The sequence below is a fragment of the Eucyclogobius newberryi genome, unplaced genomic scaffold (genome assembly GCF_026437365.1).
Source record: "Eucyclogobius newberryi isolate DKJ021-1_F unplaced genomic scaffold, fEucNew1.0.hap1 SCAF_2, whole genome shotgun sequence".
Classification (NCBI taxonomy): Eukaryota; Metazoa; Chordata; class Actinopteri; order Gobiiformes; family Gobiidae; genus Eucyclogobius; species Eucyclogobius newberryi.
In genome coordinates, this window is record NW_027315834.1 from 51358508 (window position 1) to 51384967 (window position 26460).

Here is a 26460-nt window from a genome sequence, read left to right on the forward strand (position 1 = left end):
TTTTCAAACAATAAAACTTTATTGTTCAGCGGCGCAAAAAGCTACAGCAGATCATTAAACACACTTAGAATGATTACACATTTGTTTCCATGACAACAGCCAGGTTCCTCCCACTCTGGTCTTCACACAAACGCCGCCGTGTCACGCTCACATCGGTTTGGATGAAATGTCGCAACACAAAAATACTGGAATAATTCAGTGCTCGTCTCGTTTGTGGCGCTCGTTAGACTCGTCTCGTTTGTGGCGCTCGTTAGACTCGTCTCGTTTGTGGCGCTCGTTAGACTCGTCTCGTTTGTGGCGCTCGTTAGACTCGTCTCGTTTGTGGCGGGAAAAGAACAAATGCAGAAACGGCTGTGATTTTGGCACAAAAAGTAAAATAAATAAATCCTTGAGTCGTGTCAGTTTCACTTCAGGAGCCGTTTTCTTCAGTTTAAGTCCCGCCCACAGTTCAGCAGGAGATATCAGATTCCATCAGCTCCATCCTGATTGGTCAGTGCTTGTTTTTAAACCACGGCCTGTCCTGCCGTGTGATTGGAGGAATAGAAAAAGGGCGTAGTTTGGTTTAGCACAAAATGCGGACGTCCGTCACACGTCCAGCACTTCCTCGGCCGTCCCGCCGCAGCGCAGGCGGTAACGCCCCGTCCTCCAGCTGATGGTCGGGTCCCAGAGCGCCGAGAGGAAGATCTGCACCGCCATCGACTCACGGATGAACCAGGCCACAGCAAAGTCCAGCTTTGAGAAGCTCGGAGGACCGCCCTGGAAGCAGAGGACCAGGTGAGGACCGTGTGGGGACCATGTGTTGACCAGGTGTGGGGGCGGTGTGGGGACCAGGTGAGGACCATGTGTTGACCAGGTGTGGGGACCATGTGTGGGGACCATGTGTGGACCAGGTGAGGACCATGTGTGGGGACCATGTGGGGGCCATGTGTGAGGACCAGGTGTAGGGGCCAGGTGTAGGGGCCAGGTGTGAGGACCAGGTGTGAGGACCAGGTGTGGACCATGTGGGGACCATGTGAGGACCAGGGGTGTGGACCAGGGGTGTGGACCAGGTGAAGAACACCATCATGTCCCATCTGACCAATCAGAGAAGAGAACACATCTGTGTTAACCAACCCAGAGGAGGAGGGGCCCAGAGGAGGGGCCGACAGTGTTGCACATGTGTATGACAGTGTTGCACACGGGACCATGTGGGGGCCATGTGTGGGGACCATGTGAGGACCATGTGTGGGGACCGTGTGAGGACCAGGTGTGTGGACCAGGTGTAGGGGCCAGGTGTGAGGACCAGGTGTGGACCATGTGAGGACCAGGGGTGTGGACCAGGGGTGTGGACCAGGTGTGGGGACCATGTGTGAGGACCAGGTGTGAGGGCCAGGTGTGGGGACCATGTGTGGACCAGGTGTAGGGGCCAGGTGTGAGGACCAGGTGTGGACCATGTGAGGACCAGGGGTGTGGACCAGGGGTGTGGACCAGGTGTGGGGACCATGTGTGAGGACCAGGTGTGAGGACCATGTGTGAGGACTATGTGGGGACCAGGTGACCAGGTGTGGGGACCATGTGTGAGGACTATGTGGGGACCAGGTGACCAGGTGTGGGGACCATGTGTGAGGACTATGTGGGGACCAGGTGACCAGGTGTGGGGACCATGTGAGGACCAGGTGTGGGGACCATGTGTGAGGACTATGTGGGGACCAGGTGACCAGGTGTGGGGACCATGTGAGGACCAGGTGTGGGGACCATGTGTGAGGACTATGTGGGGACCAGGTGACCAGGTGTGGGGACCATGTGTGAGGACTATGTGGGGACCAGGTTTTATTGCTGGACTTAATTATTTAAAGTGCTAAACAAATTTAAAATAGATGATTTAATAAAAAATATTGAGGCTCTTTGATGGTCCAACATTAAGAATCTAGAGGGTCAGACAGGGCTGTGCTTGGTCTCCTCTGGTGTTTGTCATATCAAGTTACAGATGATGTTCTATTATATTTATTATATTCAACCAAACTCAATGTGATGCATGTTCTTCTGGACAAACTCAATGTACAAAACATCCAACATTCTCTCTCACTGGCGCCCCCTTCTGTCAGTTAGCAGCAGCAGCAGCAGCAGCAGCAGCAGCAGCAGCAGCAGCAGCAGTAGTAGCAGTAGCAGTAGTAGTAGTAGTACCTGTACTCCTGTGAGCTGGATGTAGTCGCAGATGAACCAGGCCAAACAGTGACACATGAAGAACACCATCATGTCCCATCTGACCAATCAGAGAAGAGAACACATCTGTGTTAACCAACCCAGAGGAGGAGGGGCCCAGAGGAGGGGCCGACAGTATTGCACATGGGTATGACAGTGTTGCACATGTGTATGACAGTGTTGCACACGGGTATGACAGTGTTGCACATGTGTATGACGGTGTTGCACACGGGTATGACGGTGTTGCACATGTGTATGACGGTGTTGCACATGTGTATGACAGTGTTGCACACGGGTATGACAGTGTTGCACATGGGTATGACAGTGTTGCACACGGGTATGACAGTGTTGCACATGTGTATGACAGTGTTGCACACGGGTATGACGGTGTTGCACATGTGTATGACAGTGTTGCACACGGGTATGACGGTGTTGCACACGGGTATGACGGTGTTGCACACGGGTATGACGGTGTTGCACACGGGTATGACAGTGTTGCACATGTGTATGACAGTGTTGCACATGGGTATGACAGTGTTGCACACGGGTATGACAGTGTTGCACATGTGTATGACAGTGTTGCACACGGGTATGACGGTGTTGCACACGGGTATGACGGTGTTGCACACGGGTATGACAGTGTTGCACACGGGTATGACAGTGTTGCACACGGGTATGACAGTGTTGCACACGGGTATGACAGTGTTGCACATGTGTATGACGGTGTTGCACATGTGTATGGCGGTGTTGCACACGGGTATGACAGTATTGCACACGGGTATGACAGTGTTGCACACGGGTATGACAGTGTTGCACATGTGTATGACAGTGTTGCACACGGGTATGACGGTGTTGCACACGGGTATGACAGTGTTGCACATGTGTATGACAGTGTTGCACACGGGTATGACAGTGTTGCACATGTGTATGACAGTGTTGCACACGGGTATGACGGTGTTGCACATGTGTATGACAGTGTTGCACACGGGTATGACGGTGTTGCACACGGGTATGACGGTGTTGCACACGGGTATGACAGTGTTGCACATGTGTATGACAGTGTTGCACACGGGTATGACAGTGTTGCACACGGGTATGACGGTGTTGCACATGTGTATGACGGTGTTGCACACGGGTATGACGGTGTTGCACACGGGTATGACAGTGTTGCACACGGGTATGACGGTGTTGCACATGTGTATGGCGGTGTTGCACACGGGTATGACAGTATTGCACACGGGTATGACAGTGTTGCACACGGGTATGACAGTGTTGCACACGGGTATGACAGTGTTTGTTGTAGAGTGTGACAGCAGCAGAAGGAAAGACTGAAACGTCTCCTTCACACAGCGAGGGTGGATCAGTCAGTGAAGCTGCTCTCCAGAGGGGACAGAGTGTCCTGCAGGGGACAGAGTGTCCTGCAGGGGACAGAGTGTCCTGCAGGGGGGGACACTCATGGTCCAGCATAGATGTGAGTTTAGCCAGGACCCTTCTGTCCCCCACCTCCTGCACCGAGTCCAGAGGACAGCCCAGGACGGAGCTTTGTCCAGCTTCTTCCTCTCCCTCTGTGTGATGACCACACCTACAGGAGCTGATGCACCACAGAGGAGGAGAAGGTCTTCAGGAGTGGCCCCGTCACTCTCTCAATGTCCCGTCCCTGGATGTTCACTGGTGAGGCCTCTCCTTGGTCTTCTGCGTTGATGAGGAGGTGGTTCCACAAAGTCCTGCTCCAGTCCTCTGTCCTCCACATCATCGTCGTCCGTGATGAGTCCGATGATGGCAGAGTGGTCAGAGAACTTCTGCAGGACACAGCTGTCCATGTCATGTCTGAAGTCTGCAGTGTAGAGGGTGAAGAGAAAGGGCGCGAGGACAGTGCCCTGGGGCGCCCCCACACTGCAGGTCCCCCACCATCTGGACAGGGAGGACTGTGAAGCCTGAGATGGTTTTCAGGCTTCCACTACTTACTACTTACTACTTCTACTAGTACTAGTACTAGTACTAGTAGTAGTAGTAGTAGTAGTAGTACTAGTACTAGTACTAGTACTAGTAGTAGTAGTAGTAGTACTAGTACTAGTACTAGTAGTACTAGTACTAGTACTAGTACTAGTACTACTAGTACTAGTACTAGTAGTACTAGTACTACTAGTAGTACTACTAGTACTAGTACTACTAGTACTAGTACTACTAGTAGTACTACTAGTAGTACTACTAGTAGTACTACTAGTACTAGTACTACTAGTAGTACTACTAGTAGTACTACTAGTAGTACTAGTACTAGTACTAGTACTACTACTACTAGTAGTATTACTACTACTAGTACTACTACTAGTAGTAGTAGTACTAGTACTAGTACTACTAGTACTAGTACTACTAGTACTAGTACTACTAGTAGTACTACTAGTACTAGTACTACTAGTAGTACTACTAGTACTATCTGCAGTATTTACCTGAAGATGTAGTGCGCTGCCCAGCCAATGATGAGACTGGCAAGAAAACACTCTGAGACCGGCTCCAGAACTGTCCCAGGAAGCATCATGATCCTCAACTTAGTCCACCTGAGAAGACAAAACCAGGACTAAAGCAGGTCCCAGTGAATGGCCCAATCAGAGTGTGTGCTGACGGTCACCTGATCATTCTGGACTGGAACTGTGCAATGGAGTAAGACCCAGAGTTCTGCATCGCCACCTGCGTCGCCATCGAGAACTTCCAGCCTCTGAAGAAGAAGAGTCTTTTTGCTCAATAATATCCACCTGTTTAACCCGGTCCAGGTCCCGGTCCCGGTCCAGGTCCCGGTCCAGGTCCAGGTCCCGGTCCAGGTCCCGGTCCAGGTCCCGGTCCAGGTCCCGGTCCAGGTCCAGGTCCCGGTCCAGGTCCAGGTCCAGTACCTGTCAGCGATGGCCTTGGCCATGAAGTAATCCTCTGCGATGTACTGAGCGAAGGCCACGAGTCCTCCAGCCTGATCCAGGACGTCTTTCCTCATGAGACACGACATTCCAGTCACACACTTGATCCCAGTGACGTTCGCCGAGATGTAGGAGCGCGGGTGAGACGTCCCGAAGTACACCTGAGGACACACGGGAGGACACACGGGAGAGTCAAAGTACACCTGAGGGACACACGGGAGAGTCAAAGTACACCTGAGGGACACACGGGAGAGTCAAAGTACACCTGAGGGACACACGGGAGAGTCAAAGTACACCTGAGGGACACACGGGAGAGTCAAAGTACACCTGAGGGACACACGGGAGAGTCAAAGTACACCTGAGGGACACACGGGAGAGTCAAAGTACACCTGAGGGACACACGGGAGAGTCAAAGTACACCTGAGGGACACACGGGAGAGTCAAAGTACACCTGAGGGACACACGGGAGAGTCAAAGTACACCTGAGGGACACACGGGAGAGTCAAAGTACACCTGAGGAGGACACGTGTGTGTTACCTGCTCAAGTGTTGCGGCGAAGCCTTGGCGGTCAGCGACGTACGGCAGTCCGTGCACCAGACCCACCTTCTCTGTCATCTGATTAGTCAGATCTGTGAGTGTGTCCGCTTTCACTGAGGAGAGAGAGCGGCCCACATTACTGCAGTGGCCCACATCCACACACTGCGGCGGCCCACATTCACACACTGCGGCGGCCCACATCCACACACTGCGGCGGCCCACATCCAAACACTGCGGCGGCCCACATTCACACACTGCGGCGGCCCACATCCACACACTGCGGCGGCCCACATTCACACACTGCGGCGGCCCACATCCATACACTGTAGTGGCCCACATTCACACACTGCGGCGGCCCACACTGCAGTGGCCCATATTCACACACTGCGGCGGCCCACATCCATACACTGCGGCGGCCCACATTCACACACTGCAGTGGCCCACATTGCACTGGTGGGCTTAACGTTCTGATTTCGGGGAACCAACAGTCCCTTCTCACCATAGGCCCGGCTAGTTCTGGTTGCTTTAAAAACACGGAGCTCCACTTCCTGTTCCATTCGTTCTAATGGAGTCTCATTAAAATAAATGAATAATGAAGAGTTCTAGAGTGATAATCCCAGTCACATGTTCAGACCTGTACGTCCCATGTGACCTAGTGCTAATGCTAATGCTAACGCTAACGTATAATAATGTTCATAAACACAGAGCATCTCCGCTCAAACCAGGACTAAACCGGGACTAAACCAGGTCTAAACCAGGTCTAAACCAGGTCTAAACCAGGTCTAAACCAGGTCTAAACCAGGTCTAAACCAGGTCTAAACCAGGTCTAAACCAGGTCTAAACCAGGTCTAAAGCAGGACTAAAGCAGGTCTGAGTCACACCTCGGATGCCGCTGTCACAGACCCACACCAGGCTGTACTTGGCTCCTTCGTACCCGGGCATCAGGTTGTTAATCTTGGGGTTGATGCCCACCTTTTTTCCTCCTGGAACATAAAGCAGCATGTTAGCACGTTAGCTGCTATATGTTAGCACGTTAGCCGCGATATGTTAGCAGCTATATGTTAGCACGTTAGCTGCTAGATTGTAGCACGTTAGCTGCTAGATGTTAGCACGTTAGCTGCTAGATGTTAGCACGTTAGCAGCTAGATGGTAGCACGTTAGCAGCTAGATGGTAGCACGTTAGCAGCTAGATGGTAGCACGTTAGCTGCTAGATGGTAGCACGTTAGCAGCTAGATGGTAGCACGTTAGCAGCTAGATGGTAGCACGTTAGCTGCTAGATGTTAGCACGTTAGCTGCTAGATGTTAGCACGTTAGCTGCTAGATGTTAGCATGTTAGATGCTAAATGTTAGCTTTTAGCTGTTAGCCCAGAAACAGAACACAGGAGCTGGTGCAGGTTTAAGACATTTAGGAGACATGTTGGACATTTACCAATGAAAAGACGAGCGTCCACTCCTGGATACTTCCCCAGCAGCTTCTTGCACACGTCCACCGCCGGGTCGTCCTGGTCCTGGATGCACAGCAGGATCTCGTACTGAAAGCAGACGATAGAAATGACTCCCTCCACCCGACCAAAGACCTGCTCCACCCGACCAAAGATCTGCTCCACCCGACCAAAGACCTGCTCCACCCGACCAAAGACCTGCTCCACCCGACCAAAGACCTGCTCCACCCGACCAAAGATCTGCTCCACCCGACCAAAGACCTGGTCTCCAGGTTGGACACCAGGTCTGACCTTTGACCTCTGACACTGACCTTGGGGTAGTCCAGGGTGAAGAAGGTCTCCAGGTTGGACACCAGGTCTGACCTTTGACCTCTGACACTGACCTTGGGGTAGTCCAGGGTGAAGAAGGTCTCCAGGTTGGACACCAGGTCTGACCTTTGACCTCTGACACTGACCTTGGGGTAGTCCAGGGTGAAGAAGGTCTCCAGGTTGGGCACCAGGTCTGACCTTTGACCTCTGACACTGACCTTGGGGTAGTCCAGGGTGAAGAAGGTCTCCAGGTTGGACACCAGGTCTGACCTTTGACCTCTGACACTGAGCTTGGGGTAGTCCAGGGTGAAGAAGGTCTCCAGGTTGGACACCAGGTCTGACCTTTGACCTCTGACACTGACCTTGGGGTAGTCCAGGGTGAAGAAGGTCTCCAGGTTGGACACCAGGTCTGACCTTTGACCTCTGACACTGACCTTGGGGTAGTCCAGGGTGAAGAAGGTCTCCAGGTTGGGCACCAGGTCTGACCTTTGACCTCTGACACTGAGCTTGGTGTAGTCCAGGGTGAAGAAGGTCTCCAGGTTGGGCACCAGGTCTGACCTTTGACCTCTGACACTGAGCTTGGGGTAGTCCAGGGTGAAGAAGGTCTCCAGGTTGGGCACCAGGTCTGACCTTTGACCTCTGACACTGAGCTTGGGGTAGTCCAGGGTGAAGAAGGTCTCCAGGTTGGACACCAGGTCTGACCTTTGACCTCTGACACTGACCTTGGGGTAGTCCAGGGTGAAGAAGGTCTCCAGGTTGGACACCAGGTCTGACCTTTGACCTCTGACACTGACCTTGGGGTAGTCCAGGGTGAAGAAGGTCTCCAGGTTGGGCACCAGGTCTGACCTTTGACCTCTGACACTGAGCTTGGTGTAGTCCAGGGTGAAGAAGGTCTCCAGGTTGGGCACCAGGTCTGACCTTTGACCTCTGACACTGAGCTTGGGGTAGTCCAGGGTGAAGAAGGTCTCCAGGTTGGGCACCAGGTCTGACCTTTGACCTCTGACACTGACCTTGGGGTAGTCCAGGGTGAAGAAGGTCTCCAGGTTGGACACCAGGTCTGACCTTTGACCTCTGACACTGACCTTGGGGTAGTCCAGGGTGAAGAAGGTCTCCAGGTTGGACACCAGGTCTGACCTTTGACCTCTGACACTGAGCTTGGGGTAGTCCAGGGTGAAGAAGGTCTCCAGGTTGGACACCAGGTCTGACCTTTGACCTCTGACACTGACCTTGGGGTAGTCCAGGGTGAAGAAGGTCTCCAGGTTGGACACCAGGTCTGACCTTTGACCTCTGACACTGACCTTGGGGTAGTCCAGGGTGAAGAAGGTCTCCAGGTTGGACACCAGGTCTGACCTTTGACCTCTGACACTGACCTTGGGGTAGTCCAGGGTGAAGAAGGTCTCCAGGTTGGACACCAGGTCTGACCTTTGACCTCTGACACTGACCTTGGGGTAGTCCAGGGTGAAGAAGGTCTCCAGGTTGGACACCAGGTCTGACCTTTGACCTCTGACACTGACCTTGGGGTAGTCCAGGGTGAAGAAGGTCTCCAGGTTGGACACCAGGTCTGACCTTTGACCTCTGACACTGACCTTGGGGTAGTCCAGGGTGAAGAAGGTCTCCAGGTTGGACACCAGGTCTGACCTTTGACCTCTGACACTGACCTTGGGGTAGTCCAGGGTGAAGAAGGTCTCCAGGTTGGACACCAGGTTTGGGTCGACTCCTTTCAGGGGCTTGAGCAGAGAAACACCGTTGAACTGAGGAAACGTCTGCTTCACTTCTGGATGTTTCACATTGAGATGAAGCCTCCTGAGAAGAGAGACCAGGATCAGAACCAGGATCAGAACCAGGACCAGGATCAGAACCAGGACCAGGACCAGGATCAGAACCAGGATCAGAACCAGAACCAGAACCAGGACCAGGATCAGAACCAGGATCAGAACCAGGACCAGGATCAGAACCAGAACCAGAACCAGGACCGGCCTCCTGCTGGTGCCTGGACTGTGTCAGGTTAGCTTTTGTTTACGGTCTAAACAGTTTAATAAACAGTATTTACTTTGTGACATCAACAATGAAATGAAACCGTTTATGGTCCTTTAGCTCCGCGGCTAAAGCTAACGGCAGCGGTGACCACAGAAAACGCCCCTTGATGAACCGGTGAACCGCGCGCGTTACACCGGGTTAATACCGGGTTAATACCGGGTTTACACCGGGTTTACACCGGGTTTACGTTCGCACGGCCCTGGGGATGAAGTCTGGGTGAAAGTGTACCGACTCAAAACAAGTCTGGACACAGGAACACGTCAGAAAAGAGCCCGTTAGCCGTTAGCCGTTAGCATACAAGCTACTCACACATAAATGATGGACATGAAGTGCATGAGCCACAGCACCACGAACAGCAGGAGGCCGAACACCGCCAGGGCCTGAAGGGCGAGCTCCAGGGCCGCCATGGTGCTCCCGAACCCGGCCTCAGAGCTCCACACGACCCGGCCTCAGAGCTCCACACGACCCGGCCTCAGAGCTCCACACGACCCGGCCTCAGAGCTCCACACGACCCGGCCTCAGAGCTCCACACAGCGGACTCAGAGCTCCACACGACCCGGCCTCAGAGCTCCACACGACCCGGCCTCAGAGCTCCACACAGCGGCCACAGAGCTCCACACGCCGGCGGAGAGAGCGTAACAGGCGGCCTAATGGAGCCCGGAGAGAGAGCATCAGAACCGGACTCAGAGCTCCACTAACACCGGTGGAGAGAGCGTAACAAGCGGCCTAATGGAGCCCAAAGCGAGAGCGTCAGGACCGGACACAGAGCTCCTCAGCAGCCCCCTTCACAGCTCCAGTCACACCGGCCTCATGGGTCCACTCAGCCCGGGGAGCGAGCGCGCTGTGTGCCGGCTTTAGGCTCCGGGGGTCGGTGTGACAGTCAGCTGACCTGCGCTTCCGCCGGAGCTGGAGAGAAACACATGAGAAACCAATTTATGACGTTTTAATAATAAGTTGTATTGAAGTTAAACAAATGGATTGATTCAATTGAATCTGTTTTAATGTATTTATTTTTGATCAAGTTTTTTTTTATTGTGCAATTTGTCACTGAAAACATGACAAAAAAGCTCTAGAAAACACACACACACACACACACAATAACACACACACACACACACACACACACACAATAACACACACACACACACACAATAACACACACACACACACTAACACACACACACACAATAACACACACACACACACACACACACACACACACAATAACACACACACACACACACACAATAACACACACACACACACACACACACAATAACACACACACACACAATAACACACACACACACACACAATAACACACACACACACAATAACACACACACACAATAACACACACACACAATAACACACACACACACACACACACAATAACACACACACACACACACACAATTACACACTCACACACACACACACAATAACACACACACACACACACACAATAACACACACACACACACACAATTACACACTCACACACACACACACACACAATAACACACACACACACACACACAATAACACACACACACACACACAATAACACACACACAATTACACACACACACACACAATAACACACACACACACACACACAATAACACACACACACACACACAATAACACACACACACACACACACACACAATAACACACACACAATAACACACACACACACACAATAACACACACACACACACACAATAACACACACACACACACACACACAATAACACACACACACACGCACAATAACACACACACACACAATAACACACACAATAACACACACACACAATAACACACACACACAATAACACACACACACACACACACAATAACACACACACACACACACACAATAACACACACACACACACACACAATAACACACACACACACAATAACACACACGCACACACTAACACACAAACACACAGACACACACACACACTAACACACACACGCAAACACACACACACACACAAACACACACACACGTAAACACACAGACACACACACAAACACACACGCACACACACACACACAATAACACACACACACACAATAACACACACACACAGACACACACACACACAATAACACACACACACACACACTAACACACACAATAACACACACACACACACAATAACATACACACACACTAACACACACATACACACAAAAACACACACACACAAAAAACACACACACACACACATACACCCACAAACTAACACACACACAAAAAACACACACACTCACACATACACCCACAAACTAACACACACAGACACACACACACACACACACACACAATAACACACACACACACAAAATAACACACACGCACACACTAACACTCACACACACACACAATAACACACACACACAGACACACACACACAGACACACACACACACGCACACAATAACAGGACCCTAAAGACACACCTCAGATTGACCAAACTATTTCAAGCGTCAGACCAAATAACTTAAGGAAAATAACAATCACAAATGACACAAATATACAAATGAATAAACACGTAAAATGTGGACTGCTAAACATTAGAGCAATTTCCTCCAAATCGCTCTTAGTTCATGAATTAATTAGTGACTATAACATAGATCTTCAGCTCCAACTGAAACGTGGCTTCAACAAGACGACTACGTCAGACTAAATGAGTCCACCCCACCCACCCATGTTAACCCCACACACCCATGTTAACCCCACCCACTCATGTTAACCCCACACACCCATGTTAACCCCACCCACCCATGTAAACCCCACCCACCCATGTTAACCCCACACACCCATGTTAACCCCACCCACCCATGTAAACCCCACCCACTCATGTTAACCCCACCCACCCATGTAAACCCCACCCACCCATGTTAACCCCACCCACCCATGTTAACCCCACACACCCATGTTAACCCCACCCACCCATGTTAACCCCACACACCCATGTTAACCCCACCCACCCATGTAAACCCCACCCACCCATGTTAACCCCACACACCCATGTTAACCCCACCCACCCATGTAAACCCCACCCACCCATGTTAACCCCACCCACCCATGTTAACCCTGCCCACCCATGTTAACCCCACCCACCCATGTAAACCCCACCCACCCATGTTAACCCCACCCACCCATGTTAACCCCACCCACCCATGTAAACCCCACCCACCCATGTTAACCCCACCCACCCATGTTAACCCCACCCACCCATGTTAACCCCACCCACCCATGTTAACCCTGCCCACCCATGTTAACCCCACCCACCCATGTAAACCCCACCCACCCATGTTAACCCCACCCACCCATGTTAACCCCACCCACCCATGTTAACCCCACCCACCCATGTTAACCCCACCCACCCATGTTAACCCTGCCCACCCATGTTAACCCCACCCACCCATGTTAACCCCACCCATGTTAACCCCACCCATGTTAACCCCGCCCACCCATGTTAACCCCACCCATGTTAACCCCGCCCACCCATGTTAACCCCGCCCACCCATGTTAACCCCACCCACCCATGTTAACCCCACCCACCAACCCCGCCCACCCATGTTAACCCCGCCCACCCATGTTAACCCCGCCCACCCATGTTAACCCCACCCACCCATGTAAACCCCACCCACCCATGTAAACCCCACCCACCCATGTTAACCCCACCCACCCATGTAAACCCCACCCACCCATGTTACCTGTCACACCTCCAGGAGCACAGAGGTGGTGGTGTGGCAGTGATCTCACACTCAAGCGACTCATGAGCCCTAAAACTAACAATGCATGTCACTCATTTAAAGCCTCATGTGTCAATCACATGTCCAAATATGAAAAACCAAAAGGAGTTTTGTTCATAGTTATCTACCGACCTCCTGGTCCCTACTCAGAGTTTTTAACAGAGTTTTCTGACTTTATATCAAACTTAGTGTTAGCCTGGGATAAAATAGTTATAGTTGGAGACTTTAATATCCACGTGAACATGAGTGATGACGCTCTCAGTAATGCCTTCAGCGCCTTGTTAGACAGCATTGGTTTCACTCAGAATGTAAATAAAGCGACTCACACTCACAAGAACACTCTGGATCTTGTCCTAACGTATGGAACAGAGATTAGTGACCTCATTGTCCTCCCTCAAAACCCTATATTGTCAGATCATTTCATAATTACCTTTCAGTTTATTCTTAAAGATCATCCAGTCCCACAAAATAAAGTTATAATGAAAAGGACAAAATCTGAAAAATCTATCTCAAAATTCAAAGAAATAAGAGCCAATATTCAGTGACATGTCATGTGATCCTGTCATGTGATCGTGTCATGTGATCATGTCATGTGATCATGTCATGTGATCATGTCATGTGATCATGTCATGTGATCATGTCATGTGATCACGTCATGTGATCACGTCATGTGATCATGTCATGTGATCCTGTCATGTGATCATGTCATGTGATCACGTCATGTGATCACGTCATGTGATCATGTCATGTGATCCTGTCATGTGATCATGTCATGTGATCACGTCATGTGATCGTGTTATGTGATCACGTCATGTGATCACGTCATGTGATCACGTCATGTGATCACGTCATGTGATCACGTCATGTGATCATGTCATCACGTCATGTGATCACGTCATGTGATCCTGTCATGTGATCATGTCATGTGATCACGTCATGTGATCGTGTCATGTGATCACGTAATGTGATCACGTCATGTGATCGTGTCATGTGATCGTGTCATGTGATCACGTCATGTGATCACGTCATGTGATCATGTCATGTGATCATGTCATGTGATCACGTCATGTGATCATGTCATCACGTCATGTGATCATGTCATGTGATCACGTCATGTGATCATGTCATGTGATCATGTCATGTGATCACGTCATGTGATCATGCCATCACGTCATGTGATCATGTCATGTGATCACGTCATGTGATCATGTCATCACTTCATGTGATCATGTCATGTGATCATGTCATGTGATCATGTCATGTGATCACGTCATGTGATCACGTCATGTGATCATGTCATGTGATCCTGTCATGTGATCATGTCATGTGATCACGTCATGTGATCACGTCATGTGATCATGTCATGTGATCCTGTCATGTGATCATGTCATGTGATCACGTCATGTGATCGTGTTATGTGATCACGTCATGTGATCACGTCATGTGATCACGTCATGTGATCATGTCATCACGTCATGTGATCACGTCATGTGATCCTGTCATGTGATCATGTCATGTGATCACGTCATGTGATCGTGTCATGTGATCACGTAATGTGATCACGTCATGTGATCGTGTCATGTGATCGTGTCATGTGATCACGTAATGTGATCACGTCATGTGATCGTGTCATGTGATCGTGTCATGTGATCACGTCATGTGATCACGTCATGTGATCATGTCATGTGATCATGTCATGTGATCACGTCATGTGATCATGTCATCACGTCATGTGATCATGTCATGTGATCACGTCATGTGATCATGTCATGTGATCATGTCATGTGATCACGTCATGTGATCATGCCATCACGTCATGTGATCATGTCATGTGATCACGTCATGTGATCATGTCATCACGTCATGTGATCATGTCATGTGATCATGTCATGTGATCACGTCATGTGATCACGTCATGTGATCATGTCATGTGATCACGTCATGTGATCACGTCATGTGATCACGTCATGTGATCACGTCATGTGATCATGTCATGTGATCACGTCATGTGATCATGTCATGTGATCATGTCATGTGATCATGTCATGTCATCATGTCATGTGATCACGTCATGTGATCGTGTCATGTGATCACGTCATGTGATCACGTCATGTGATCACGTCATGTGATCACGTCATGTGATCATGTCATGTGATCACGTCATGTGATCATGTCATGTGATCACGTCATGTGATCACGTCATGTGATCGTGTCATGTGATCACGTCATGTGATCACGTCATGTGATCACGTCATGTGATCATGTCATGTGATCATGTCATGTGATCACGTCATGTGATCATGTCATCACGTCATGTGATCATGTCATGTGATCACGTCATGTGATCATGTCATGTGATCATGTCATGTGATCACGTCATGTGATCATGTCATCACGTCATGTGATCATGTCATGTGATCACGTCATGTGATCATGTCATCACGTCATGTGATCATGTCATGTGATCATGTCATGTGATCACGTCATGTGATCACGTCATGTGATCATGTCATGTGATCACGTCATGTGATCACGTCATGTGATCATGTCATGTGATCACGTCATGTGATCATGTCATGTGATCATGTCATGTGATCACGTCATGTGATCATGTCATGTGATCACGTCATGTGATCATGTCATGTGATCATGTCATGTGATTGTGTCATGTGATCACGTCATGTGATCATGTCATATGATCATGTCATGTGATCACGTCATGTGATCACGTCATGTGATCATGTCATATGATCATGTCATGTGATCACGTCATGTGATCATGTCATGTGATCATGTCATGTGATCACGTCATGTGATCACGTCATGTGATCACGTCATGTGATCATGTCATGTGATCATGTCATGTGATCACGTCATGTGATCATGTCATGTGATCACGTCATGTGATCATGTCATGTGATCATGTCATGTGATCCTGCTGAGAACAGTTTTAGTCCCAGTTTAAGTGATCAATTTGTCGACTTGACCATGAATTCTCTGAAGTCTGCTCTTGATGTTGTCGCTCCGTTAAAACAGAAGGTCATTAGGTCAAAGCGCCTCCTCCTGGTACAACCAAGAACTGCGTTCACATAAACAAAGAGTTAGAAAGTTAGAGGGATTATTTTGTCGCTCACACAGAAGAATCCCTAAAAGCAGGAAAAGTTGCTCCTGTCCTGTCAGCAGCTCTGTGTGAGGCCAGAACCAGAGACTATTCACTTCTAATAGAAGTCAACAAAAGTAACACTAAATTCCTTTTCAGCGCTGTAGCTAGGCTAACAAACTGTCACAGCAGTAGAGCCCTCACTCCCAGCTACACTCAGCTCTGATGATTTCCTCCTATTTTTTAACAATAAAATAAAAACAATCAGAGATAAATTAGATGAAATTACTCCCTCTATTTGCCCTGAACGAGCCCAAGCTGTAAATCTAACGTCCCAGATAAATCCAGTTGTAAACTTAGAAAGGTTCACAGCTGTTGATCAAGAGAGAGAACTTCAGCCCTTATGTCCTCTAAAAGCTCCACTTGTGTCCTAGACCCCATTCCAAGCTCCTCAAAGACATTCTCCCCCTAATTATAGACTCTATTCTTAATATAATAAATAGTTCAGTAGAAAGTGTTTATGTTCCACGTCCTTCAAACATGACGTCATTAAACCTCTTCTGAAAAAGACTCATCTAGATCCCGACCTATTGGTAAACTACAGACCTATTTATAACCCACCACAGCAGGGTTCAGAGCCCACCACAGCAGGGTCCAGAGCCCACCACAGCAGGGTTCAGAGCCCACCACAGCAGGGTTCAGAGCCCACCACAGCAGGGTCCAGAGCCCACCACAGCAGGGTTCAGAGCCCACCACAGCAGGGTTCAGAGCCCACTACAGCAGGGTTCAGAGCCGCTGATGATGGACTGGTCTCAGTCCTGGTTCTGTTGGACCTCAGCGCAGCGTTTGACCATCGACCACAACATTCTACTGCAGAGGTTAGAATGTGATGTAGGTGTTGGAGGCCCCGCCCTCAGAGGCCCCGCCCTCAGAGGCCCCGCCCTCAGCTGGTTTAAATCCTATCTATCTGATAGGTTCCAATTTGTTAATGTAAACAAGAGCTCCTCACCTGCTCTAAAGTAATTTACGGTGTGCCACAGGGATCAGTACTCGGTCCAATTCTGTTTACTCTTTACATGCTGCCGTTAGGTCACATGATCAGGTCACATGGCATTAACTTCCACTGCTCTGCAGACGACACTCAGCTGTATTTATCAATGAAACCTGATCAGAGCGATCAAGTAGACAGACTTAGTGCTTGTGTGAAGGAGATAAAAACCTGGATGACACTAAACTACCTGCTTCTTAACCCTGAACAAACCGAGGTCATTGTGCTGGTCCTAAGCATCTACGAGACGCTCTATCTGAGCAGATAGTCACACTGGACAATGTCAGTGTAGCCTCCAGTTCTACTGTAAGAAACCTTGGAGTCTTATTTGACCAGGAGCTCTCATTTAAAGCTCATATAAATCAAGCTTGTAAAACAGACTATTTCCATTTGCGCAACATCGCCAAAATCAGAAGAATCCTGCCTAAAAGTGATGCCGAAAAACTTATCCATGCATTTGTAACGACTAGATTAGACTGTAACTCCCTGCTTGCAGCGTGTCCTAAAAGCTCCATAAAAAGCTTTCAACTGGTTCAAAATGCAGCAGCAAGATTACTAACAGGAACTAAAAGAAGAGAGCACATTACACCGGTGCTGGAGTCTCTTCACTGGCTCCTGTCCAGTTTAGAATCAAATTCAAAATTCTACTCTTGACCTACAAAGCCATAAATGACATGGCCCCATCCTACCTCAAAGATGCTATAGAACCATATCATCCAAACAGAGCTCTTCGCTCTCAACATGCTGACCTTCTGGTGGTGCCAAGAGTCTCTAAAAGTACTGTAGGAGGTAGAGCCTTCTAGTGGTGCCAAGAGTCTCTAAAAGTACAGTAGGAGGTAGAGCCTTCTGGTGGTGCCAAGAGTCTCTAAAAGTACTGTAGAAGGTAGAGCCTTCTGGTGGTGCCAAGAGTCTCTAAAAGTACTGTAGGAGGTAGAGCCTTCTAGTGGTGCCAAGAGTCTCTAAAAGTACAGTAGGAGGTAGAGCCTTCTGGTGGTGCCAAGAGTCTCTAAAAGTACTGTAGAAGGTAGAGCCTTCTGGTGGTGCCAAGAGTCTCTAAAAGTACTGTAGGAGGTAGAGCCTTCTAGTGGTGCCAAGAGTCTCTAAAAGTACTGTAGGAGGTAGAGCCTTCTAGTGGTGCCAAGAGTCTCTAAAAGTACAGTAGGAGGTAGAGCCTTCTGGTGGTGCCAAGAGTCTCTAAAAGTACTGTAGGAGGTAGAGCCTTCTAGTGGTGCCAAGAGTCTCTAAAAGTACAGTAGGAGGTAGAGCCTTCTGGTGGTGCCAAGAGTCTCTAAAAGTACTGTAGGAGGTAGAGCGTTTAGCTACCAAGCTCCTGTGTTATGGAATCAGCTCCCGGCCCATGTTAAATCTGCTGACACAGTCTCTTCATTTAAGTCCAGGCTTAAAACGTTCCTCTTTAAATCTCTTATGGTCAGACTAGTTAGGAACAGAAACATAAACCCACAGCTTCAGCTACGCTGCCCTAGGAGTAACTATGCTGGGGGAAGTATGACAGCTTGAGCACTATCCTCTTCTTCTTCTGACTACTTATGCTATCAAACAATATTTATTTTTTAATTCCACTTCCAAACTGTTCACCGCCTTCTTTGTCTTTGTCTCACACCTGAGGACCTGTGGACCCAGATGTCCCTCTCCTGGTGAAGTGTCCCTGCCCCGTGTGGACGGTCCCTCATCTGCCTGAAGAGTGGCTCCAGCTCCAGTCTCCCTCACGTCTGTGAGAGTCACATCCTACTTCACTGGAACTAACACAGGGACATACGCTTTTGTCCCAAAGAGGTTTTTTCTGTAGTTTTTCCTGCAGAAGGAGAGTCTAAGGACAGAGGACCTGGGACATCGTCCCTCGTCCCCACAGACATTGTCTGACTCCATCACCACCACAGACATTGTTGATTCATTTCTCCCTGTGGCCCTCAGAGGCAACTGTTGTTGTGATTTTGGGCCTTACAAAAATAAATTGATTTGATTTGATTGTATAAAGCTCTAAAGACACACCTCAGAGTGTATAAAGCTCTAAAGACACACCTCAGAGTGTATAAAGCTCTAAAGACACACCTCAGAGCGGTATAAAGCTCTAAAGACACACCTCAGAATGTATAAAGCTCTAAAGACACACCTCAGAATGTATAAAGCTCTGAAGACACACCTCAGAGTTGTATAAAGCTCTAAAGACACACCTCAGAGTGTATAAAGCTCTAAAGACACACCTCAGAGCAGTATAAAGCTCTAAAGACACACCTCAGAGTGGTATAAAGCTCTAAAGACACACCTAAGAGTGGTATAAATCTCTAAAGACACACCTCAGAGTGTAAAAAGCTCTAAAGACACACCTCAGAGTGTATAAAGCTCTGAAGACACACCTCAGAGTTGTATAAAACTCTAAAGACACACCTCAGAGTGTATAAAGCTCTAAAGACACACCTCAGAGTGGTATAAAGCTCTAAAGACACACCTCAGAGTGTATAAAGCTCTAAAGACACACATCAGAGTGTATAAAGCTCTAAAGAAACACCTCAGAGCAGTATAAAGCTCTAAAGACACACCTCAGAGTGTATAAAGCTCTAAAGACACACCTCAGAGTGGTATAAAGCTCTAAAGACACACCTCAGAGTGTATAAAGCTCTAAAGACACACCTCAGAGCAGTATAAAGCTCTAAAGACACACCTCAGAGTGTATAAAGCTCTAAAGACACACCTCAGAGCAGTATAAAGCTCTAAAGACACACCTCAGAGTGTATAAAGCTCTAAAGATACACCTCAGAGTGGTATAAAGCTCTAAAGACACACCTCAGAGTGTATAAAGCTCTAAAGACACACCTCAGAGCAGTATAAAGCTCTAAAGACACACCTCAGAGTGGTATAAAGCTCTAAAGACACACCTCAGAGCAGTATAAAGCTCTAAAGACACACCTCAGAGCAGTATAAAGCTCTAAAGACACACCTCAGAGAGTATAAAGCTCTAAAGACACACCTCAGAGCAGTATAAAGCTCTAAAGACACACCTCAGAGCAGTATAAAGCTCTAAAGACACACCTCAGATTGGTATAAAGCTCTAAAGATAAATCTCAGAGTGTATAAAGCTCTAAAGACACACCTCAGAGCATTATAAATCTCTAAAGACACACCTCAGAGCAGTATAAAGCTCTAAAGACACACCTCAGAGCTGTATAAAGCTCTAAAAACACACCACAGATTGGTATATAGCTCTAAAGACACACCTCAGAGTGTTATAAAGCTCTAAAGACACACCTCAGAGCAGTATAAATCTCTAAAGACACACCTCAGAGTGGTATAAAGCTCTAAAGACACACCTCAGAGCAGTATAAATCTCTAAAGACACACCTCAGAGTGGTATAAAGCTCTAAAGACACAACTCAGAGTGTATAAAGCTCTAAAGACACACCTCAGAGCAGTATAAATCTCTAAAGACACACCTCAGATCAGTATAAAGCTCTAAAGACACACCTCAGAGTGTATAAAGCTCTAAAGACACACCTCAGAGTGGTATAAAGCTCTAAAGACACACCTCAGAGTGTTATAAAGCTCTAAAGACACAACTCAGAGTGTATAAAGCTCTAAAGACACACCTCAGAGTGTATAAAGTTCTAAAGACACACCTTAGAGTGTATAAAGCTCTAAAGACGCATTTCAGAGTGTATAAAGATCTAAAGACACACCTCAGAGCGGTATAAAGCTCTAAAAACACACCTCAGAGTGTTTTAAAGCTCTAAAGACACACCTCAGAGTGTATAAAGCTCTAAAGACACACCTCAGAGTGTTTTAAAGCTCTAAAGACACACCTCAGAGTGTTATAAAGCTCTAAAGACACACCTCAGAGTGTTATAAAGCTCTAAAGACACACCTCAGAGCATTATAAAGCTCTAAAGACACACCTCAGAGTGTATAAAGATCTAAAGACACACCTGAGAGTGTATAAAGCTCTAAAGACACACCTCAGAGCGGTATAAAGCTCTAAAGACACACCTCAGAGTGTTTTAAAGCTCTAAAGACACACCTCAGAGTGTATAAAGCTCTAAAGACACACCTCAGAGTGTTTTAAAGCTCTAAAGACACACCTCAGAGCATTATAAATCTCTAAAGACACACCTCAGAGCAGTATAAAGCTCTAAAGACACACCTCAGAGTTGTATAAAGCTCTAAAAACACACCTCAGATTGGTATATAGCTCTAAAGACACACCTCAGAGTGTATAAAGCTCTAAAAACACACCTCAGAGCAGTATAAAGCTCTAAAGACACACCTCAGAGTGTTATAAAGCTCTAAAGACACACCTCAGAGCAGTATAAATCTCTAAAGACACACCTCAGAGTGTATAAAGCTCTAAAGACACACCTCAGAGTGTATAAAGCTCTAAAAACACACCTCAGAGCAGTATAAAGCTCTAAAGACACACCTCAGAGTGGTATAAAGCTCTAAAGACACACCTCAGAGTGTTATAAAGCTCTAAAGACACACCTCAGAGCAGTATAAAGCTCTAAAGACACACCTCAGAGTGTATAAAGCTCTAAAGACACACCTCAGAGTGTATAAAGCTCTAAAGACACACCTCAGAGTGTTATAAAGCTCTAAAGACACACCTCAGAGTGGTATAAAGCTCTAAAGACACACCTCAGAGAGTATAAAGCTCTAAAGACACACCTCAGAGTAGTATAAAGCTCTAAAGACACACCTCAGAGAGTATAAAGCTCTAAAGACACACCTCAGAGTGTATAAAGCTCTAAAGACACACCTCAGAGCGGTATAAAGCTCTAAAGACACACCTCAGAGTGTTATAAAGCTCTAAAGACACACCTCAGAGTGTTTTAAAGCTCTAAAGACACACCTCAGAGTGTATAAAGCTCTAAAGACACACCTCAGAGTGTTTTAAAGCTCTAAAGACACACCTCAGAGTGTTATAAAGCTCTAAAGACACACCTCAGAGTGTATAAAGCTCTAAAGACACACCTCAGAGTGTTTTAAAGCTCTAAAGACACACCTCAGAGTGTATAAAGCTCTAAAGACACACCTCAGAGTTGTATAAAGCTCTAAAAACACACCTCAGAGCAGTATAAAGCTCTAAAGACACACCTCAGAGTGGTATATAGCTCTAAAGACACACCTCAGAGTGTATAAAGCTCTAAAGACACACCTCAGAGTGTATAAAGCTCTAAAGACGCATTTCAGAGTGTATAAAGATCTAAAGACACACCTGAGAGTGTATAAAGCTCTAAAGACACACCTCAGAGTGTATAAAGCTCTAAAGACACACCTCAGAGTGTTATAAAGCTCTAAAGACACACCTCAGAGCATTATAAATCTCTAAAGACACACCTCAGAGCAGTATAAAGCTCTAAAGACACACCTCAGAGTTGTATAAAGCTCTAAAAACACACCTCAGATTGGTATATAGCTCTAAAGACACACCTCAGAGTGTATAAAGCTCTAAAAACACACCTCAGAGCAGTATAAAGCTCTAAAGACACACCTCAGAGTGTTATAAAGCTCTAAAGACACATCTCAGAGTGTATAAAGCTCTAAAGACACACCTCAGAGCAGTATAAATCTCTAAAGACACACCTCAGAGTGGTATAAAGCTCTAAAGACACACCTCAGAGTGTTTTAAAGCTCTAAAGACACACCTCATAGTGTATAAAGCTCTAAAGACACACCTCAGAGCATTATAAATCTCTAAAGACACACCTCAGAGCAGTATAAAGCTCTAAAGACACACCTCAGAGTTGTATAAAGCTCTAAAAACACACCTCAGATTGGTATATAGCTCTAAAGACACACCTCAGAGTGTATAAAGCTCTAAAGACACACCTCAGAGTGTATAAAGCTCTAAAGACACACCTCAGAGTGTTATAAAGCTCTAAAGACACACCTCAGAGTGTTATAAAGCTCTAAAGACACACCTCAGAGTGGTATAAAGCTCTAAAGACACACCTCAGAGCAGTATAAATCTCTAAAGACACACCTCAGAGTGGTATAAAGCTCTAAAGACACACCTCAGAGAGTATATAGCTCTAAAGACACACCTCAGAGAGTATATAGCTCTAAAGACACACCTCAGAGCAGTATAAAGCTCTAAAGACACACCTCAGAGTGTATAAAGCTCTAAAGACACACCTCAGAGCAGTATAAAGCTCTAAAGACACACCTCAGAGTGTATAAAGCTCTAAAAACACACCTCAGAGTGTATATAGCTCTAAAGACACACCTCAGACTGTATAAAGCTCTAAAGACACACCTCAGAGTGTTATAAAGCTCTAAAGACACACCTCAGAGTGTTTTAAAGCTCTAAAGACACACCTCAGAGTGTATAAAGCTCTAAAGACACACCTCAGAGTGTTATAAAGCTCTAAAGACACACCTCAGAGTGTATAAAGCTCTAAAGACACACCTCAGAGTGTTTTAAAGCTCTAAAGACACACCTCAGAGTGTATAAAGCTCTAAAGACACACCTCAGAGTGTTTTAAAGCTCTAAAGACACACCTCAGAGTTGTATAAAGCTCTAAAAACACACCTCAGAGCAGTATAAAGCTCTAAAGACACACCTCAGAGTTGTATAAAGCTCTAAAAACACACCTCAGAGCAGTATAAAGCTCTAAAGACACACCTCAGAGTGTATAAAGCTCTAAAGACACACCTCAGAGTGTTATAAAGCTCTAAAGACACACTTCAGAGTGGTATAAAGCTCTAAAGACACACCTCAGAGCAGTATAAATCTCTAAAGACACACCTCAGAGTGGTATAAAGCTCTAAAGACACACCTCAGAGCAGTATTAAGCTCTAAAGACACACCTCAGAGTGTATATAGCTCTAAAGACCCAACTCAGAGTGTATAAATCTCTAAACACACACCTCAGAGAGTATAAAGCTCTAAAGACACACCTCAGAGCAGTATAAAGCTCTAAAGACACACCTCAGAGTGTATAAAGCTCTAAAGACACATCTCAGAGTGTATAAAGCTCTAAAGACACACAAAGTGTTATAAAGCTCTAAAGACACACCTCAGAGTGTATAAAGCTCTAAAGACACACTTCAACGTGTCTAAAGCTCTAAAGACACACCTCAGAGTGGTATAAAGCTCTAAAGACACACCTAAGAGTGGTATAAATCTCTAAAGACACACCTCAGAGTGTAAAAAGCTCTAAAGACACACCTCAGAGTGTATAAAGCTCTAAAGACACACCTCAGAGTGGTATAAAGCTCTAAAGACACACCTCAGAGTGTATAAAGCTCTAAAGACACACATCAGAGTGTATAAAGCTCTAAAGAAACACCTCAGAGCAGTATAAAGCTCTAAAGACACACCTCAGAGCGGTATAAAGCTCTAAAGACACACCTCAGAGTGTATAAAGCTCTAAAGACACACCTCAGAGTGGTATAAAGCTCTAAAGACACACCTCAGAGTGTATAAAGCTCTAAAGACACACCTCAGAGCAGTATAAAGCTCTAAAGACACACCTCAGAGTGTATAAAGCTCTAAAGACACACCTCAGAGTGGTATAAAGCTCTAAAGACACACCTCAGAGCAGTATAAAGCTCTAAAGACACACCTCAGAGTGTATAAAGCTCTAAAGACACACCTCAGAGTGGTATAAAGCTCTAAAGACACACCTCAGAGTGTATAAAGCTCTAAAGACACACCTCAGAGCGGTATAAAGCTCTAAAGACACACCTCAGAGTGTTTTAAAGCTCTAAATACACACCTCAGAGCATTATAAATCTCTAAAGACACACCTCAGAGCAGTATAAAGCTCTAAAGACACACCTCAGAGTTGTATAAAGCTCTAAAAACTCACCTCAGATTGGTATATAGCTCTAAAGACACACCTCAGAGTGTATAAAGCTCTAAAAACACACCTCAGAGCAGTATAAAGCTCTAAAGACACACCTCAGAGTGTATAAAGCTCTAAAGACACATCTCAGAGTGTATAAAGCTCTAAAGACACACAAAGTGTTATAAAGCTCTAAAGACACACCTCAGAGTGTATAAAGCTCTAAAGACACACCTCAGAGTGTATAAAGCTCTAAAGACACACTTCAACGTGTCTAAAGCTCTAAAGACACACCTCAGAGCAGTATAAAGCTCTAAAGACACACCTCAGAGCAGTATAAAGCTCTAAAGACACACCTCAGAGTGGTATAAAGCTCTAAAGACACACCTAAGAGTGGTATAAATCTCTAAAGACACACCTCAGAGTGTAAAAAGCTCTAAAGACACACCTCAGAGTGTATAAAGCTCTAAAGACACACCTCAGAGTGGTATAAAGCTCTAAAGACACACCTCAGAGTGTATAAAGCTCTAAAGACACACATCAGAGTGTATAAAGCTCTAAAGAAACACCTCAGAGCAGTATAAAGCTCTAAAGACACACCTCAGAGCGGTATAAAGCTCTAAAGACACACCTCAGAGTGTATAAAGCTCTAAAGACACACCTCAGAGTGGTATAAAGCTCTAAAGACACACCTCAGAGTGTATAAAGCTCTAAAGACACACCTCAGAGTGGTATAAAGCTCTAAAGACACACCTCAGAGCAGTATAAAGCTCTAAAGACACACCTCAGAGTGTATAAAGCTCTAAAGACACACCTCAGAGTGGTATAAAGCTCTAAAGACACACCTCAGAGTGTATAAAGCTCTAAAGACACACCTCAGAGCAGTATAAAGCTCTAAAGACACACCTCAGAGTGGTATAAAGCTCTAAAGACACACCTCAGAGCAGTATAAAGCTCTAAAGACACACCTCAGAGAGTATAAAGCTCTAAAGACACACCTCAGAGCAGTATAAAGCTCTAAAGACACACCTAAGAGAGTATAAAGCTCTAAAGACACACCTCAGAGCAGTATAAAGCTCTAAAGACACACCTCAGAGCAGTATAAAGCTCTAAAGACACACCTCAGATTGGTATAAAGCTCTAAAGACACACCTCAGAGTGTATAAAGCTCTAAAGACACACCTCAGAACATTATAAATCTCTAAAGACACACCTCAGAGCAGTATAAAGCTCTAAAGACACACCTCAGAGCTGTATAAAGCTCTAAAAACACACCACAGATTGGTATATAGCTCTAAAGACACACCTCAGAGTGTTATAA

At 46.7% G+C, this 26460-nt stretch overlaps 1 protein-coding gene across 1 annotated transcript; it reads right to left on the bottom strand.

Moving 5' to 3' along the window:
* Positions 1 to 10287, bottom strand: ugcg (UDP-glucose ceramide glucosyltransferase). Its single transcript, XM_072453383.1, has 10 exons — positions 9720 to 10287; positions 9032 to 9176; positions 7052 to 7154; positions 6503 to 6604; positions 5622 to 5734; positions 5067 to 5245; positions 4808 to 4894; positions 4629 to 4736; positions 2164 to 2242; positions 1 to 756 (listed from the first exon to the last, which is right to left on the bottom strand). The coding sequence occupies exons 1-10, from the start codon at positions 9815 to 9817 to the stop codon at positions 586 to 588; spliced, it is 1185 nt and encodes a 394-aa protein (XP_072309484.1). The 5' UTR covers positions 9818 to 10287; the 3' UTR covers positions 1 to 585.
* Positions 10288 to 26460: the final 16173 nt, after the last annotated feature.

Bases quoted from the DNA above. Each gene is read 5' to 3' on its own strand.
- ugcg (XM_072453383.1), bottom strand. From the start codon at position 9,817: ATGGCGGCCCTGGAGCTCGCCCTTCAGGCCCTGGCGGTGTTCGGCCTC. The intron at 7,155-9,031 runs GTCAGTGTCAGA...GTCTGCTTTCAG, and splicing joins TCACCCTGGACTACCCCAAG to TACGAGATCCTGCTGTGCAT. The intron at 4,737-4,807 runs GTGACCGTCAGC...TTGTCTTCTCAG, and splicing joins TTCCAGTCCAGAATGATCAG to GTGGACTAAGTTGAGGATCA.